Source organism: Syngnathus leptorhynchus, chromosome 4 (genome assembly GCF_054491065.1).
Source record: "Syngnathus leptorhynchus isolate UIUO chromosome 4, UIUO_Slep, whole genome shotgun sequence".
Lineage (NCBI taxonomy): Eukaryota > Metazoa > Chordata > Actinopteri > Syngnathiformes > Syngnathidae > Syngnathus > Syngnathus leptorhynchus.
Window position 1 is genome coordinate 5,204,790 of NC_141198.1, and position 18,152 is coordinate 5,222,941.

Genomic DNA, 18,152 nt, shown 5'->3' on the forward strand with positions numbered 1-18,152 from the left:
TGTTTAAAACATGTGAAATCAATGACGTGTAGATACTATAAATGGAAATTATTATATGGCGTAAGCGCTGACTGATGCTGAGTTAGTCAGCCGCAATACAGAATGACAGTTTGCTGGTTGATGGCTTTTGTTCTCAAAAGAAAAAGCGGCCCCTCTGCTACATCAGCAACCAGGTAAGGGACTTTAATATTAATAATTAAAAACACACACAAAGGTGAATTAATCTGTTTGGATGTAATGTTACTGGCACAAAATATGTAAGGCATCAATGTTTTTCCTGCATTCCTGTAGCATAGCGGAGGCGTGCTCAGGCCAGTTGTGGGAGTATTTGTTGTCAACGAGGGAGTACACTGTGACAGTTCCACAGACAACGGGTGAAGGTGTGGCCTCACAGGAGCACTAACACAGCATGTAGGTGGAAAGAATAAAATTTCATCGGCGCCACAATCTGCTCATTTACCACATACTACAATGACACGTGAACTTCTTTTGTGGGTCCTCATCCTAAATGGCGCACTCAAGCTATCAGGTATGTCAGTATTGTAAACATTTACCTCCATTTTGCATGGGCTAATTAATAACTAAGCTTGGAATGACATTCTTCTGTTTGTGTAAAGCTCTTTGACCTGTCTGTAAGCTGTCATGTACTTACTAAACTTATCTTTTTGAAATCACTGAGCATCATGAAATTGTGTACAGTATGTTTCAGCAACAGCAAGTTGCATAAAAGAAGGCAGCTGGTGATAGCTTATGTCAGTGTCGGGATCAAGTTCTAATAATAATAGTAAGAATAATATTCATTTTGTGAATTTGCCACATAAAACTTACACTTAATAAAAAAGCAAACTGGAATTATATAAAGTGGCTTCATTCTGTCAGGACATGAATCCTGTTAAAAAATAATAATAATAATAATAATTATTATATATATATATATATATATATATATACAGATAGATAGATAGATAGATAGATAGATAGATAGATAGATAGATAGATAGATAGATAGATAGATAGATAGATAGATAGATAGATAGATAGATAGATAGATAGATAGATAGATAGATAGATAGATAGATAGATAGATAGATAGATAGATAGATAGATAGATAGATAGATAGATAGATAGATAGATAGATAGATAGATAGATAGATAGATAGATAGATAGATAGATAGATAGATAGATAGATAGATAGATAGATAGATAGATAGATAGATAGATAGATAGATAGATAGATAGATAGATAGATAGATAGATAGATAGATAGATAGATAGAGATTTAATTATAATATTGTTATAATATTAGCAGTCTAGTTTTAATTGGTTTAAGATGATTCTTATTTATTCCACGTCCATCCCTCCAAGAGATGACCCATTATATATATATATCTATATATCTATATATCTATATATATCTATATATATATATATATATATATATATATATATATATATATATATATATAGAAATAATTACAATATTTACATACATACAGACATACCATACATACATCACGAAAAAGATGAAATCTTTTCATAACAAGCCCAGACTAGTGTCAGTCTGGCGTGCTTGATGTTTATTTCTGGTCTCGCAAGACCCAGTGAGGTGTTGTAATTTTTCTGCAGCAACAGTACATGAAAAGAGAACAAATGTTATTCGGCCAAAATGAGCATTAATCACGCGAATAAAAAAAATGGATAGCATTAAAAGGTGGTTGAATTAATCACGTTAATAACACATTTAACTGACACCACTAAATGAATTATTCGGAGAGCGTTTGTGACAATCTGAATAAAGATGGGGCAAGATGAATAGCATCAATGGAAGCATCCAAATCAAATTGGCACTTGCTGTCTTGTAATCCTCCAGAATCCAGGAAGCAGCTTTCCAACAAACAATGTGTCTCTTCCTTTCCTAGTCCATTTCCCACTAAACTGAGGAGTCAGCTTTTTTACAGTAGTCTACCCCCCCCAATCGCTTATCATTATTTTCATATCATTATTTTTTTAATTCAAAATTAGTCCAACCGTTGTTTTTTTCTCTTCCGTTATTGTTATCACAAAGCAAAATAAAGTTCTCTCCTTTAACAGACAGCCATCCCGCCGTATCTGAGAGTGGAAAGGACTATGAGCTTGTACGACCTGTCAGGCTTCACTCAGTCAGAAGAGACACCGGGGTGAGCAAACATTATATGTGCAAATCTTAACTTGTTAAATGTGTCGTTTTAGCCTGAAGTATACTGATTCTCAGTTGATTTATATAATACAATCAGAAAACACATCAAACATAATGATAAGTGGTAAATTGCACTTATTCCTTTGAAAATTCTCCTCCATCCAGGTAATTTTATTCTCATGGCACTGATTCCATTCAGCCTCTTGTTGAATGAACTCATAAGCCTGCTTGGCAGGTGAAATGTCTTCCGCCTATCTAAACAGTCCAGTTGCGATCGATTCAGTCCCTGATATTAGTTACGGTGGTATTACCCCCCCGACCTCCTTTGCTACACGTTTTGTTTGGTCACATATTACAATACATATTACTAAGATAAATGCTACTGGTGGCATTTTGTTCTGTTAGTCAGATGAGTCTGATGGAGTAGAATGAAGTTTATCATATTTGTTTTGATGGATACAATCTTGTTTCCCTCCTCTGCAGAACCTCAGGCCAGAGACCCTGAAGTATGCAATGACTGTAGAAGGAAGAGACGTCGAAATGCACCTACAAAAAAACAAGTAAGAGCACATTTCCGGAAAAAAGGTGGCAAATGTTTAATGTGGCATTTATTTCATGATTGCAGTTAAATGTTAACGATTGTAAAGAAAGAAGTTAAGCGGCGTTGCTGTGGTACTTAGAACTTGCTGATTGTAGGCTGTTCTCACGACGAGTGAGATGTTTCACATCCTTTTTATGTTTTTTTTTGGTCAGCACTGATTTAAAAAAAAAAGACCCATATTACTCATGCTACATCCACAATTTTGCAACAAATAACCTATGTATGTATGACTGATAACATCATCCTTTTATTTTCATTCTCAGTGACTTACTCACTCGAGACTACACAGAGACTTTTTACCAAGAGGATGGGACACAAGTCACGACTTTTCCAAATGACATTGTAAGTCTTTTAGAGTTATGGAACATAAATAGGCTTGTAAATTATTCACCAATCGGTATACGCATGCAGGGCATAAAGCATAAACTAATGGTCACATCTTTACCAGGATCACTGCTACTATCATGGGAAGATCGTGAACCAAAGCGACTCGACAGTTAGCATCAGCACCTGTGATGGACTTCGGTAAGCCTTACAATTAACCATTAATGAATGAATGAATGAATGAACGAACGGACGAATGAATGGCCAACAATCACACATAGGTGGCATGAAAACGGACAAAAATATGGAGTTGGGGTGACAACTATTACAGCTTTCAAGCTCTTCACAAAGATTTTGTACAAGATTCAAGGAGCTCCCCTGTGTAATATTTGTCCGTGCCTTGCATACCATCCCATAATTCATTTGAATTCAGGGTTCTGTGCAGGCCAATGTATTTGTTCCACAACAGAATTGCGCAACCATGCCATTGTGTACCTTGGTCAGTAAGTCACGCTGAAACAGAAATAGGCCTTTTCAAAAAGTATTTCCCACTAAATTGGCAGCATACAAAATCCAAATGTCTAGCATAAAAACGTTTGCATCACACATTCCAACCAATCATGACTTTAACCTACAGTCTGTTTTCAAAATTATCTAAATGGATGGGACTGGTGCTCATATTCGGTACAGTAGCATTTTTTTAAATTTTGTTCCAGGGGTTATTTCAGGACATCAGCCCAGAGGTACTTGATCGAACCACTGACTGGTGATGATGAGGGGGATCATGCAGTAATGAAGTTCAACGAAGAGGACTACACACCCGCTGTGTGCGGTGTCACCAACACGACATGGAGCACAGATTTCGAGCCACCAACAAGCCGCAGTCGCTCCAGATCCGCGGTTCGAGAAACATTTCTGTGACACTCACATGCACAATATAGGCTCTGATGCGGCTGTATTAGGAAGTCACAAGAAAAATGATTGTCCAACTCTACCTTGGAAGCCACAGCAGTTTTTTTTATAGCTGCCTGTTGCCACGGGGATTCTGTTTTTGCAGGCAGATGGAATTCAAATTCTGTGTTTGTTGCAGTGCAAGAGCACTAACTGTCTTTGTTGTATTTCAGGGTATTTCCATCATTCAGCAACAGAAATACATTGAGCTCTACCTTGTTGCTGATAACCGTGAGGTAAGACTACACCAAATGTCATCATGAATACTTTTTGGTGGTGAGGTGATATGCTTTAAGTTGTTATGAGTTCATCTCACCTTTTTTCTCTGACTGCCAGTAAAACATACAGGGCATGAGCCTGCTCTAAAATGGTTGTGCGATTTCAGTATGTGAAGATAAATCGGGATCAAACAGAGCTGAGGAAAAGGATATTTGAAGTCGTCAACTTTGTCAACATGGTGAGTTAATACTAATTCAAACAATGATCTGTAGGCTGCACTGCCCTCTGAAGTTTGGATTACATTTGGTGGACATTTTATTGCTTTGCTATGTAACACGTGGCATTAAAATGTTAGCTTATTGTGTGTTATTTGATAAAGAGTTGTTTTTTATTATTTTAATGACCTCGTTTTGGTGTTGTGTGCAGGTATACAAGCCCCTGAAGACCTTCATTGCTCTTGTCGGGCTGGAGATCTGGTCCAATCGTGACTTGATCTCCATCACTCCTCCGGCCGGCGCTAATCTAAATGCTTTTATGACATGGAGGAATTCTGAGCTGGTCAAGAGAAAGAAACATGACAATGCACATCTTATCAGGTCAGAATTGTTTCTATTTACGTAATTGGTATAACTCTAGTGAGTGATTTCATGAGTTTTTGGAATCACCGATACGTAGCATCATGTGCAAAAGACCTCGCATGTCAGACTTAGAAAACAACAATGACATCGGGTAACTTATTTACATATTTTTAATATGTCAAACAAAAAGGAAGCTTGACTTCCTGATGACATGTCTTGTTATGTATGATGACTCTGAAAGTGATTCAATCTGACACCAACACAGAAATGTCCTATCATCCTAAAACTCACACTCAATGTTTGCGGTAATAAATTTGATTCCATCCCATTTTGTTAAAGTTCAAGGACTAGTGGCTCCGGAAGACCTACCTTGCATTCGAAAGATGTTTCTATTTGTCTTTCAGTGGGATTGACTTTGAGGGAGCAACGGTGGGACTGGCGTACATCGGGACTCTCTGTTCTGATCATTCTGTCGGGGTAGTCCAGGTAAGCCTTTTTTCTTATACGAAATATGGGATGTCTAGATAGTAAATATTTGGCAGACACATGCTCAGTCTAGTGGTGATTGCAACTTTTGACTGACCTGAACAGGAGATGTTATTGTTCTGTACATGCATCTCAAAAGACATTGTGATTCCCACTCGCCCAGTTCCAAAATCACATGCTGGAGATAATCAATTATTTTTTTTATCAATTTACAGTTATTGGCTTCAATCCAAATACAACCCTTATCTTAAAAATAACACCTAGATGTGATGACTCTAAATGTGTTGTTCTATAAGGAAATCTAATGACACTTTGAGGTATGAATAGCTAGTCTTAGTATCTATGCAGTATGATTTGGAATCAAACGCATTGTACAAGATTGTACCTTGTGTTGGATATTTCTCATGAATTGCAAAACTTAAGCTTAAAGGTTACACACACAAAAAATAAAGTCACAGAGGTTAGAATAAAGGAGAACAAGGCAAATTGAGGAACCTCACTGTTGTTGACGTTGAGGAATTTGACACGTGTCTCACAGGACCACAACAATCGAGCCATTGCTGTGGGGGCCACATTGGCCCATGAGATGGGCCATAATCTTGGCATGAATCATGATGACTCCAGTGCTTGTATCTGCCCTGGGAATAGCTGTATGATGGGTGCGGCCCTCAGGTAAGGAACCTCGGACATGTGGTTGCATTCACAATGCATGCAAAACCTATCGAGAATCTTCACTCAACTGTTAACTCAAGAGCCTTTATGGACAATTGTTCTAATTAGCCACTGATAGATTACTAAAAAATGATGAATTAAGAAAATGTGTAAAGGGACTGAATGCTCCAAATAAGAGAGCAAACAGAGTCACTAATTTCTGCAGTTTGTTTTACTTAAAATCCGTTCATTTTTTATTATGCTGTTCACGGTAATGGGTGAGGTGGAGTCTATCCCAGCAAATTTGGGTAAGAGGCAGGCTGACCAGATCTTTCTAGTCATCAGTTAATCACAGCACAATATAGTGTTCCAACGCAGTCACATTTGTTCAACATTGGCGAATTCAGATTCAGTCCCTGAAAGAAAAAAAAAAAAACACAGACAAGGACAACATGCAAACGCCTCACAGACATGCGAGGTGTCTTGTGCCAAATAAATGTGTCACTTCTGCTTCACAACCAATGCCGAAAACACTTACGCCTTGCCTGACGGAAAAAGGCACTGCGTTGACACAAATGGTCGTCTGATGAATGCAATATTTGCCTTCCATCCTCTCCACCAGCTGGGACACTTTCAGTAGCTGCAGCAGCAGAGACTATGAGAAATACTTGACCAGCCGCAGCCCAAGCTGTATGTTGAACAAGCCGGACTACATGAGTCTGGTGGTGCCCTCTGTCTGTGGAAACGGTTTTGTCGAGAAAGGAGAGCAGTGTGACTGTGGGACTGAAAAGGTAAATGCTGGATATCATAGCAAATTCTTTTGACTAATGAATCTAACTCGTCTCTTCCTTTCAAGGTCTATCTTTTGTCAAGGATTTCAATTAGCTTGACTTTACACTGCACCTCCAAGTGCCCAAGTAATTTGATCTAATATAATTCCATTTAAATTTCAAGTGACACATGCATCTCATATGACCAATTAAGTTGCATCAGAAAGGTTCCAGGACGGGCGTCGCTATCTATATTCTATTTTATATAAAAAAATTTAAACCCAAACTACAGACAATTCATCATTCAGTGCGCAAGCCAAGGTGAATATTGCGGCAAGACAACTTGTGGCAACACGTCAACACTCAAACAATGCCCCGAGCAGACGATATTTGTTATGACTGCATTTTTATCCCCCATAAGAAAGAGTGACTGTTTCTGTTAGTTTCTCTAGACATTCCCATGACTCACATCCCAATTGTGTCACTTGAGAGCCACACTTGACCCACTGGGTGTAAATCCAACCTTTGAATTGCAAATGTGTGTCGTATCTCGAGGTTATCCAAGCAACATCTGTGGACAGCATGTCTGTCTTTGGTAAATATTGCAACAATGTTAGTGTGTTGAAATCGGCCTGTTTGGCTGAAATGAGGTGGAGCACATTGCTTCCCTTGTCCGAGAATTTGGTTAGGCTTTTTGCCCAAAGGCATCATCAGGAGTCTGACACGAACAAACACATTGACAAAGTATCATTGGCTACTGGTGGCTTATTAGTATAGTTATCGCATGAGCTGATGTTTTTGGCACTCACCATGGCTATATGACGTAACATCAGGATTTAAATTCTACCCCAGTGTAAATTACAGCCATGATAGCAATCTTGATAGATGTATATAAAATTGTTTTTTCAAAGGCAAGATTTTGATGCGTTCCATTGATGATAAAGTATTTGGAAGAAACTGGCTCGTGACTAGAGACTTGGTGGTCACCTTTGAATGTATGAAATAGAGCTCAAAATTAATCAGTCTACTAATTACGTTAAAGAATGTAAATTGACATTATGCTTTAGGGAGAGGGGGGTTAAGGGATGTAAAAAGCAGACATGTATTTTCAAATTTTAATGATTTAATGGAATGATAGTTTATTGTTTTCACTGATATGCTTTGGTTCTGAAGCTTGTAACAAACCTCAGCGTGATTTGTTGCCACTTGATTCGCTTTCAAAATGTTGTCTTGTTTGTACAAGTACTCTTGGTGCATTATGCTTGAAGAAAATTGATTGTGCCTGCACAACACAGTGACATTTATGGCAAGCTTTGAACGTGTTCGGATTTGTTCGCTATATCTCGTCTGATAAGCCTGCAGGTTGCTAGCAGCCGAAGTTGGAAATGGAAAAAAAATATTCTGTCGTCCTCAAAAACAAAGCTTTCTGCATTTGTGTCTGTGTCTTTTCATAGGAGTGCACCAACCCATGCTGCAATGCAACCACTTGCACCCTAAGTGAGGGCTCCCAGTGTGCTGCAGGGGAGTGTTGTGACGACTGCAAGGTGAGCAACGTTGTAGTTGTTCAATCTAAGTCATCGATTGGGCTATATGATGCGGTGCAGCCATCTAGTGGGGTGCCATGAGTTTAAATATCTATCCGACAGTCGATTGTTTAGCTACAAGGCAATAATCCATACAAAATGTGCTGATTCTGACATACGTTTCACATTTGGAAGTGTATACTGTAGTGACTTTGAGGTGCTGTATCTGAACCAGCAAGGGGGATGGTGAGTGATGCAGTAGGCGGCACAGTGGAGCGCTGGTTAGCATGGCTACCCCACAGTGTAGAGGTTGCAGGTTCGATTCTAGCATCGGCCTTCCTGTGTGGAGTTTGCATGTTCTCCCAGTGCTTGAATGGGTTCTGTCCGGGTACTCCATTTTCCTCCGACATTCCAAAAACATGCATGGTAGGCCGATTGACCGCGCCAAATTGTCTGTAGGTATGAGTGTGAAAGGTTATTTGTCTATGTGTGCCCTGTAATTGGTTGGCAACCGGGTCAGGGTGTACCCCGCCTACCGCCCAATGACCATTGGGATAGGCTCCAGCACGCCCGCGATCCTTATGAGAAAAATGCCCAATGCAACTTTCCCACGTCCTGCAAGTGGGGCAGCTGCTTTCAATAAGCCTGTCATGTGATACGCAGTTTAAAAATGACTTCCTGGATATTTGAATAATGGTCGACATTTTAAGATAAAATCATATCTGCAGGCTCAGCGAGAACTGATCCTGAAAGGGGGATCCTTCCATCTGTGGTCCCTTCTCAAGGTTTCTCATTTTTTCCCTGGTAGGGGTTTTTGAGTTTTTCCTTGCCCTTTTGGGAGCCCAAGATCAGGGGATGCTTTGAGAATAATTGTCAATTGATTGTCTATGTGAAGCCCTTTGAGACTGCTTGTGATTTAGGGCTATACAAATAAACTTGACTTGACTTGACTTGACTTGACTTGACTTGACTTAAATCAGACAGTCGCAAATACAAAATAGCGAATGATAATGGGTTACATCCAAAAACAAATGATGTAACTTGCCGGGGTAATTTATACAGCAATATCATGGGCCAGCTGAACCCCACTCTAGCAAGAGAGAGGCGGGTAAACCCCATGACACTGATGTCATAAACCAAACAAAGTCACAGTAAAAAGCCAAGCAGTCACGAGATTGTATTTTCTGTGTTCCAGGTGCTAAACAGGCCAGATGCTTTATAATAGCAGTGTGCTAACCTTCCCTTAACAATTGCTCAGGGGAGCTATTGTGTTCATAGAGGTCAACTCCCCGTCCAAATCTGTGAATACTTCGGTCAAGACTACGTCATACTAAACACATGACTTATTTGACTGACAAAATCTGACTATCCTACATTTCGACTTGGATGGCTTGACTCTCCACCCGCTAGACCCCCATTGCCACGAGATAAATGGACATAAAATGGCCTTATCAAAGAGCAATGGGTCCTGTTGTCTCCACAGATACTTCCGCGATCTTGGGAGTGTCGGAGGAAACAGGATGAATGTGATCTCGCAGAATACTGTGATGGGCAGAGTGACACATGTCCTGAGGATGTATTCAGTGTCAACGGCTTACCATGTGATGAAGGCTCTGGTTATTGTTATAATGGCCAGTGTCCAAAAATATCAGACCAGTGCCTCAAACTATATGGAACAAGTAAGTCTCAATGTTCCTTGACTTGTTAAGTGCAGATTTAATTGAAACGAACATTCAGTCAGGATTTTATAAGCACTTGGACCAGCAGATATGAAGTGATAACTTTAGGTGTTCTCAGGTGCTATTGAGGCCCGTCCTTTCTGCTATGAACAAAACACCAGAGGAACTTACTATGCCTTCTGCAAACGTCCCTCAAATGATCAATACATCCCCTGCCAGAAAGAGTGAGTTGTTTGCCTTTGTTTGCAGAATCGAATGTAGTAAGCCTATTGATGTCACTGTCACAATTCGTACAGTTGCACAAGTAAAACTATTGCGCTCATTGCAGAGATGTGTTTTGTGGGAAGCTATTCTGTCACGGTGGAAACAACAACCCAAACTATGGCCGCATGGTAAGGTTTGGTGACTGCAAAGCAGCTTTCTTTGGAGAATACACTAAAGACTACGGCCAGGTGGACACCGGGACAAAATGTGGGGAGGGAAAGGTAACAGGCAGCGTATGATTTTCTCTTTTTGTAGTGTCGTGTAAAAGTTAACGACTTCTATTTCTAACATGATAGCCTTGCTTTTTCAGGTATGCAGTGAGAATGAATGTGTGAATCTTCCAAATGCTTACTGAATCACAAAGTGCTCTGCAAAATGTCCTGGACATGCCGTAAGTACTTCAACAACTATATTGAACATGATTTTTCTCGTAGACCGTATCGTAGTGATTGTTATGCTCATCACTATAACATCATCATGTTATAATGATGAGGCCACATTCATTTAGAACAGGAATGTCCAAATTCCGGCCCGCGGGCCAATTGCGGCCCGTGGTCAAATTTCATCAGGCCCGCAGCCTCTGTGATAAAATCTTTAGTATGTTGCCCGCCGCCATTGTTGACCAGCGCTTTAATACACACGTACCAAAGCTATTTTATATTTATGCCGCAGAAATGTAATCTCGCGCGACCCGGCGTGATTTCACAGCGAGAACATGACTCCAGCTGTCCTGCTATGCGGAGTATGCGCAAGTCAAATGCGGAAATAAACCCGTTGTAAAAAGGGTACGCGCGAACCGGCTGCGTGAACGCTGTGTGAAATGTTCATGAGGCGAAAATAATTTTAAACTCATGTAAATTTAAGGTATTTCATACAGTTTGTTCAATGTTATCGTATTTTATGTATTACTTATAACTCCTGTTTAAAATGTTCATGAGGCGAAAATAATTTTAAACTCATGTAAATTTAAGGTATTTCATACAGTTTGTTCAATGTTATCGGACTCTTCAGATATGAATGAAAGGCAGAATTTGTGTTTTTAGAGGTGTTCACATCTGCCTGAGTGGCTTATATTTGGTTATTTTCTCATTTAAAAAATAAAGACAATTGGGAGAATGAAATTTGTTTTATAACAGTGTTTATTTGGATGAAATTGTAGTTAAAAAAAATGTCCGAAAAAACTACTGGCCCACGGGCCCCTTCACTTTATCAAATCTGGCCCTCCTTGCAAAAAGTTTGGACACCCCTGGACTATAGGCACACGTTTGGTCGTAAGGATGTGAGAGCAAGTGTGTGTAGTGTACGTGGGTTAGTCTTTGGGTGTGATTCTTGTGTGTGTGATTATTGTATGAAGCTGGTGTGTGTGTGTGTGTGTGTGTGTGTGTGTGTGTGTGTGTGTGTGTGTGTGTGAGTGTGTGTGTGTGTGTGTGTGCGTGTGCGTGTGTGTGCGTGTGCGTGTGCGTGTGTTTCTGCAACAGACAAGTCAAGTCAAGTCAAGTTTATTTGTATAGCCCTAAATCACAAGCAGTCTCAAAGGGCTTCACATAGACAATCAATTGACAATTATTCTCAAAGCATCCCCTGATCTTGGGCTCCCAAAAGGGCAAGGAAAAACTCAAAAACCCCTACCAGGGGAAAAATGAGAAACCTTGAGAAGGGACCACAGATGGAAGGATCCCCCTTTCAGGATCACCAGGCTGCAATGGATGCAAAGAGGGCACATAAAATACATCATATGGAAATCAAAAAGTGGATGTCCAGGCCAAAGCGAAGAGCTGTCGGAGGTGCCTTCGATTGTCCTGGCAGTGTCCTCTAGGAGGGTATTCCGCTGCAGATCCCTCATGCTGAATTGGTCCACGAGAATCTAGATAGCCGTCGTCAGCTTGGGTGTCACCTAACCACCTCCCCAGCCGGGGAGGGGTGGGGGGAGTGGGGTCGGGAAGAGGGAGAAAAAACAAACTCCAGCCGAATCGGCTACTACAGGTTAATTAAAGGCCACATCATAAAAATACGTCTTTAAACGTGTCTTAAATATTTCTACTGAGGTAGCAGTTCTAATATCCATTGGCAGGGCATTCCAGAGCTCTGGAGCCCGAATAGAAAATGCTCTAGCCCCTGCAGACATTTTCTTGGCCCTCGGTGTCACTAAAAGACTAGCGTTTTGCGAACGAAGGTTACGAGACGGAACATAAGGAAAAACTAAGTCGACGAGATATGAAGGCGCTAAGCCATGCAATGATTTATAGGTTAATAGAAGAACCTTGAAGTCACATCTTAAATGGACCGGGAGCCAGTGTAAATTGGCTAATATTGGGGTAATGTGATCAAATTTTCTTGTCCGTGAGAGCAGCCTTGCAGCAGCATTTTGTACTAACTGTAGACTTTTGATGGTGGACTTGGGAAGACCAGAGAATAATGCATTACAGTAGTCCAGGCGCGACGTGATGAATGCATGTATAATAATTTCGGCATCACCGGTCGAGAGGATTGGGCGAATCTTAGCAATATTACGAAGGTGAAAAAATGCTATTCTGGTTATATTCTTAATGTGCTTTTGAAAGGAGAGCGTTTGGTCAAATATTACCCCGAGATTAGTTACAGTATCACTCTGAGTGATAGTACGGTTATCTAAAGTTATAGCGGTTTCCTTAAATAGATGTTGATAACGAGCTGGACCAATTATCAACATTTCAGTTTTATCTGGGTTCAGACGAAGGAAGTTGAGAGACATCCATTGCTTGATCTCCGCAAGGCATGCCTCAAGATTACAACAGTCCCACGGATCTGTCATTGATAATGGCATATATAATTGGGTGTCATCCGCGTAACATTGAAAGCTAATATTATATTTACGTATTATGTTCCCAAGCGGAGTCATATAAATATTAAATAGAATTGGTCCTAGTACCGATCCCTGAGGGACACCACACGTAACTTTATAGAGCTCAGAGGACGCATTGCCATGGACCACACGGTGCGTCCTGTCCGATAGATACGAAATACCGACACTACCTTTAAGACGCTCTAGTAAAATATTGAAGTCAACAGTGTCGAAGGCAGCACTAAGATCGAGTAGTAACAATACCGATGAAGTATTTGAATCCATAGCTAAGAGGAGATCATTAGTCACTTTAGCAAGTGCTGTCTCAGTGGAATGATTAGCTCTAAACCCAGACTGAAAAGATTCATATCGATTATTAGCGACCATGTAATCAATAAGCTGCTGCGCTACTACTTTTTCAAGCAGTTTTGCTATGAATGGGAGATTTGAAACTGGCCTATAGTTACTGAGACAGTCCGGGTCAAGATTTGGTCGCTTAAGTAGCGGTTTAATAATAGCGGTTTTAAAGGCTGTTGGCACTATCCCAGAGGAGATAGACAGATTAATTATATTTGAAACGGACGGTCCTAAGATTTGAAATAATTCTTTAAATAGTTTCGTTGGAAGCGGGTCAAGTAAACATGTTGTTTGTTTAGCCGCACTAACTAATTGTGAAAGCCTTTCGAGGGACACGCTTTTAAAATTTGAAAGGGTTATTGCATGATCGTCGGCGCCGGTAATCGGCGGTCCCGACTGAGTGATCGGAATGGTCATCTTGATCTCATCCCTAATGGATTCAATCTTTCGAGCAAAAAATTTCATGAACTCGTCAGCCGAGTGAAAGGAGCCATCGGGGGTTGGCTGGCGTAGTGTTAGCTTTGCCACCGTATCAAATAGGTATTTAGGATTGTTCTTATTGAGATTAATGACCTGCGAAAAATAACGAGTTTTTGCTAAAATAAGCGCATCTTTATATTTCAGGAGGCTGTCGCGCCATGCCTGATGGAAAACCTCAAGTTTGGTTAAACGCCATTTGCGCTCATGCTTTCTACTTAATTGTTTAAGCGAACGTGTTTCATCTGTGAACCACGGAGTAGGCTGTCTACGGCGAGTTTTTAGACGTAGCGGCGCCACAGAATCAATGGCATTTAACAATGTAGCATTGAATTCATTTGTAAGATTATCAATAGAGCCGGTATATGAGGGCAATACGGCAGTTGCTGGTGGCAGTAGCCCAGATAGCGCAGTCGCAGTCATGGAGTTAATATTACGGCTGCTATAATTCTGATTGCTCTCTTGTCTTTGACTAAGAACTAAAATTTCAAATTTTATTAAGTAGTGATCAGACAAAACAGTAGTGTAAGGCAGTACTGTTATATTAGAGGTTGCCAGTCCTCGGGATAATACCAAATCTAAGGTATTACCATTCTTGTGCGTTGCTACCTGTACGGCTTGCGTAAAACCAAACGTATCAATTAGAGTCTGAAACGCCGAAGTAAGTGGCTCTGACGGTAAATTCATGTGGACGTTAAAATCGCCCATGATTATTATATTATCCGCGTTTGTCACTAGATCAGCCACGAATTCTGAAAATTCATCCAGGAAGCTAGCGTAAGCCCCAGGTGGACGGTAAATAACAGCAAGATAAAATGACGGTAAAGCGGTGGATCGGACAGTGAGAACTTCAAATGTTTTAAATATGTTAATCGAACGAGGCGTAAATCTAAGATCGGAATTTGAGATGAGGGCAACACCCCCACCCTTTTTTCGAGGACGCGCCACATGCGAGCTCACAAAATTTGGAGGCGAGGCCTCATTAAGCGGTAGCAGGTCATTAGGTTTTAACCAGGTCTCGCAAAGACCAAATATATTTAGATTATGTTCCGTGATGAGGTCATTAACGAGAACCGCTTTTGTATGAAGCGATCTAATATTCATAAAGCCAAGTTTAAGTGTAATCGGTTGGTCAGGGTTTGTATTTATCGGAGGAGTTTTGAACGAAATGAAAGTGAGGTTGTGTTCTCTAGGCCTGACATCACCTCTCAATTGTTTATTCGCGCGGTGGGACGATACGACCGTAGGAATTTGATAGTAAATATTTGGTACACACGTAATATTATCTGAAACAGTCACCATATCATCAGCTATACTGGTCGGGGTGGAGCTTTTGGATTTGTCTGCCACCTCAGTAGAAAGCGCGATCATGTGGACTGTAGCACTATTCAAACTGTTACGCTTTAGTCTACACAAGGAGCTATGTGCATGCTGGAAGTCTAGCCTAGCGCTAGTTAACTTTAACTTAACTGACTCCAAACCCATCCTGACAGGTGGTCTAATCACCTGTGCTCCGGCCTGCTCTAAGGTGACCTGTCATGAGTGGCTCAAACAGTAATCTATATTTCTAGAAAGAGTGAAGGCGCCTTCACGGTTAGGATGAAGGCCGTCCTTCCTCAGCAGGTCGGGGCGGCCCCAGAAGGAGGGCCAGTTATCTATGAAATACAGTCCCTGCTTTTTACAGAACCCAGCCATCCATCGATTAAGGGAGACTAATCTACTAAACCTCTCATCAGAGCCTCTCCCAGGCAGGGGGCCAGAGACAAATACTCGATGCCGACTCATCTTTCTGGCGAGATCACAAGTCCTCGCTATGTTTCTCTTTGTGATCTCAGATTGCCTCATCCTAACATCATTGGCGCCGACGTGTATCACTATATCAGAGTAGCTAGTGTTGTTGGAACTACGCTGTTGACTAGTCCTATTGCGAGTCAGCTCCCTAAGATTAGCTTCTATGTCGGGTGCTCTGCCCCCAGGAATACACATTACCGTGGCTGGATTTTTAAGCGTGATATTTCGGGTAATGGAGTCACCTATGACCAAGGTGCGAGGGCCAGTAGACCGAGATGACTTTGGACGGCTATGCGTCTTACCTGGCTCATCGCGATTAGCAAGCCGCTTGGGGCTAATGCTAACGGGGCTAGCGGGCTGACTACAGTCCGCGACTGTGTCCGCCACATCTACTGTTATCGCACTATTCTGCTCTAACTGGCGGACACGTCCCTCTAGCAGGGACAACCTCTCTAAAAGAAGGGTGCAGTTGGTGCACGAAGCAGTACAAACCTCTTGTTCCGCAGACATACTTCCGCGTCCGATGATCGACGGTAGACCAACTTCCACCAAGAGGAAGTTCTCATGTCTCATCTTCGAGACTGGAGACTAACTTGCCTTTCGGGAGCTACTTAGCAGTCCCCCTATGACGTTGGTCTTAAGTCATCTAAATGGTCTAAAGACAGAAATACAGCACGTAACTTCTGACGTCACACAACACTAGTCGACGGCACACATGACATAACAGCGCGTAACGGTTCCGCTATACTAAATAACCATAAATGGAATGCTCTCGGCAACACACCAAACAAGTCATTGAGACAACAAAATACATTTGCTAGCGACCAAAGATACACACGATCACAGTAACATACTCAGTCGATACCAGCAACCTTTAACTTACCGCTGCGCACAAGTGAATGGGTATAATGTCTAGACCCCAAATGTAAGATGACCCCCACTTTTTCAGTCTTATTTCAATGCAAAAAACATCGTCGTATATTCGGGTGAATACGGTAAGTGACTTGAGTTTGTGCAGCTCTAACCGACTGGGATGCCGCGGAACTGACCCCAACAACTGATGTAATATGGGAATTTGGATGTTGGTCATTGACACTTGATTGAGAACCCCACTCTGAATTGGTGTACCAATACCCAACTGACTTAGCAAATATTAACATTTTATATTTGACTTATTCATCTCCACAACATGGCTAAGACACAGCCCATTATATCCACTGGTGGTGCTGAGCTCATGGTTCATGCATTTGTTTCTTTTCATGATAAAACAAAGTAAGTGACTTGAGTTTGTACAGCTGCAGCTGACTGGGACACGGCGGAACTGACCCCGACAAGTGATGTGATTTGGGAATCAATATGTTGGTTATTGGCACTTTTTTGAGAACCTCGCTTTAAATTTCTATGTAGCATTAAGTCAGTAACTCAGCAAACATTTCTGTTATATTTGACTTATTCATCTCAGCAGTCTCGCTAAGATACGGCCCATTCTATCTACTGGTGGTGCTGAGTTCATAGTTCATGCATGTGTAATGCTTCGCCTCTTACTTTGTCTGTTAAAAGCCTGCATAAAATAGAACTGCAGGATGAGCAATTAGCATATGCTAGCCAACGTATCGGCTCACAATGTGCCTTTATCGGCAAAAGAGGTTGAACAAGCTGATTAAGAAGGCCGGCTCCGTTCTGGGACGCCATCTGCAGCTTGTATGAGGTGAGAGAGAGAGAGAGAGAGAGAGAGAGAGAGAGAGAGAGAGAGAGAGAGAGAGAGAGAGAGAGAGAGAGAGAGAGAGAGAGAGAGAGAGAGAGAGAGAGAGGAGGATCTTACCTAAGCTGTCCTCCATTTTGGGGAGAGACTCTCACATACTCACTCCACCGAGGAGCTCCTCAAGTGAAACGATGCTCCACCAAAGTGTGTTGACAGAGAGATATGGCAGGTGTCAGACTTAACAACAAAAACCCTGGGGTGCAATGAATATTCATACGGAACCAACTGCCAGGACTTAACCGTAATTGAGATTCATGCATACTTTATTTTTTAAATATTTTATTTGTTTTAAACTAGTTTGTCCTTTTAATATCCTTAAATTAGGGCTTCCCTATACTGGAATTTCTTCATGTGGGACGAATAAAGATCTTAATCTTAATAAGAAAACTGTCCTCACGGTGGGACGACAGGACAAACAAAAATAAAGAGCAAAAGCCCATCTGAGAATTGAGCCACATACTGCTCCAATCTGTAAAGTACACAAAAGGCGGCATCAAATGTCACAAGGTGAGTTTGTCCAGATTAATTTCCTCCTGTATAGAAATGTTTAGGAAGCGTTTAAAAAGAAGCACCTGTGGCTAGAGCCGCGCTATGGCAATTTCTCCTATCTGGGCTATATCTGGCTCATTGTTGTAGTTATTGTATTGCCCATGGCTTTGAAAAAGAGTTTGCTTTGTGAGCTTAAAATGCTGTTTCTACTGTTAATGGCATAGAATGACC

At 41.2% G+C, this 18,152-nt stretch overlaps 2 protein-coding genes across 5 annotated transcripts in view; both read left to right on the forward strand.

The window, feature by feature from the left end:
* The window catches only part of adam28 (ADAM metallopeptidase domain 28), a 20,446-nt gene continuing 2,294 nt past the window's right edge, over nt 1-18,152 (forward strand). For 2 of the 4 annotated variants that reach the window (XM_085908990.1, XM_085908991.1), the window contains exons 1-17: nt 4-529; nt 2,094-2,179; nt 2,662-2,738; nt 3,043-3,121; nt 3,228-3,304; nt 3,820-4,003; nt 4,228-4,290; nt 4,440-4,511; nt 4,700-4,869; nt 5,256-5,337; nt 5,876-6,009; nt 6,611-6,779; nt 8,213-8,302; nt 9,765-9,960; nt 10,079-10,184; nt 10,289-10,445; nt 10,535-10,615. In XM_085908990.1, the coding sequence (XP_085765116.1) occupies nt 472-529; nt 2,094-2,179; nt 2,662-2,738; nt 3,043-3,121; nt 3,228-3,304; nt 3,820-4,003; nt 4,228-4,290; nt 4,440-4,511; nt 4,700-4,869; nt 5,256-5,337; nt 5,876-6,009; nt 6,611-6,779; nt 8,213-8,302; nt 9,765-9,960; nt 10,079-10,184; nt 10,289-10,445; nt 10,535-10,579 (1,845 nt within the window). In that variant the 5' untranslated portion in view covers nt 4-471 and the 3' untranslated portion in view covers nt 10,580-10,615. Of the gene's footprint in view, nt 530-2,093; nt 2,180-2,661; nt 2,739-3,042; nt 3,122-3,227; nt 3,305-3,819; nt 4,004-4,227; nt 4,291-4,439; nt 4,512-4,699; nt 4,870-5,255; nt 5,338-5,875; nt 6,010-6,610; nt 6,780-8,212; nt 8,303-9,009; nt 9,742-9,764; nt 9,961-10,078; nt 10,185-10,288; nt 10,446-10,534; nt 10,616-18,152 lie in introns of those variants that run through there. The other 2 variants (XM_085908992.1, XM_085908993.1) reach the window with 2 other exon arrangements.
* The window catches only part of LOC147057699 (zinc metalloproteinase-disintegrin-like jararhagin), a 17,417-nt gene continuing 17,021 nt past the window's right edge, over nt 17,757-18,152 (forward strand). Inside the window, exon 1 of the mRNA XM_085908989.1 lies at nt 17,757-17,939. The gene's annotated coding sequence lies outside the window, so the exon portion shown is untranslated. The remainder of the gene's footprint in view (nt 17,940-18,152) is intronic.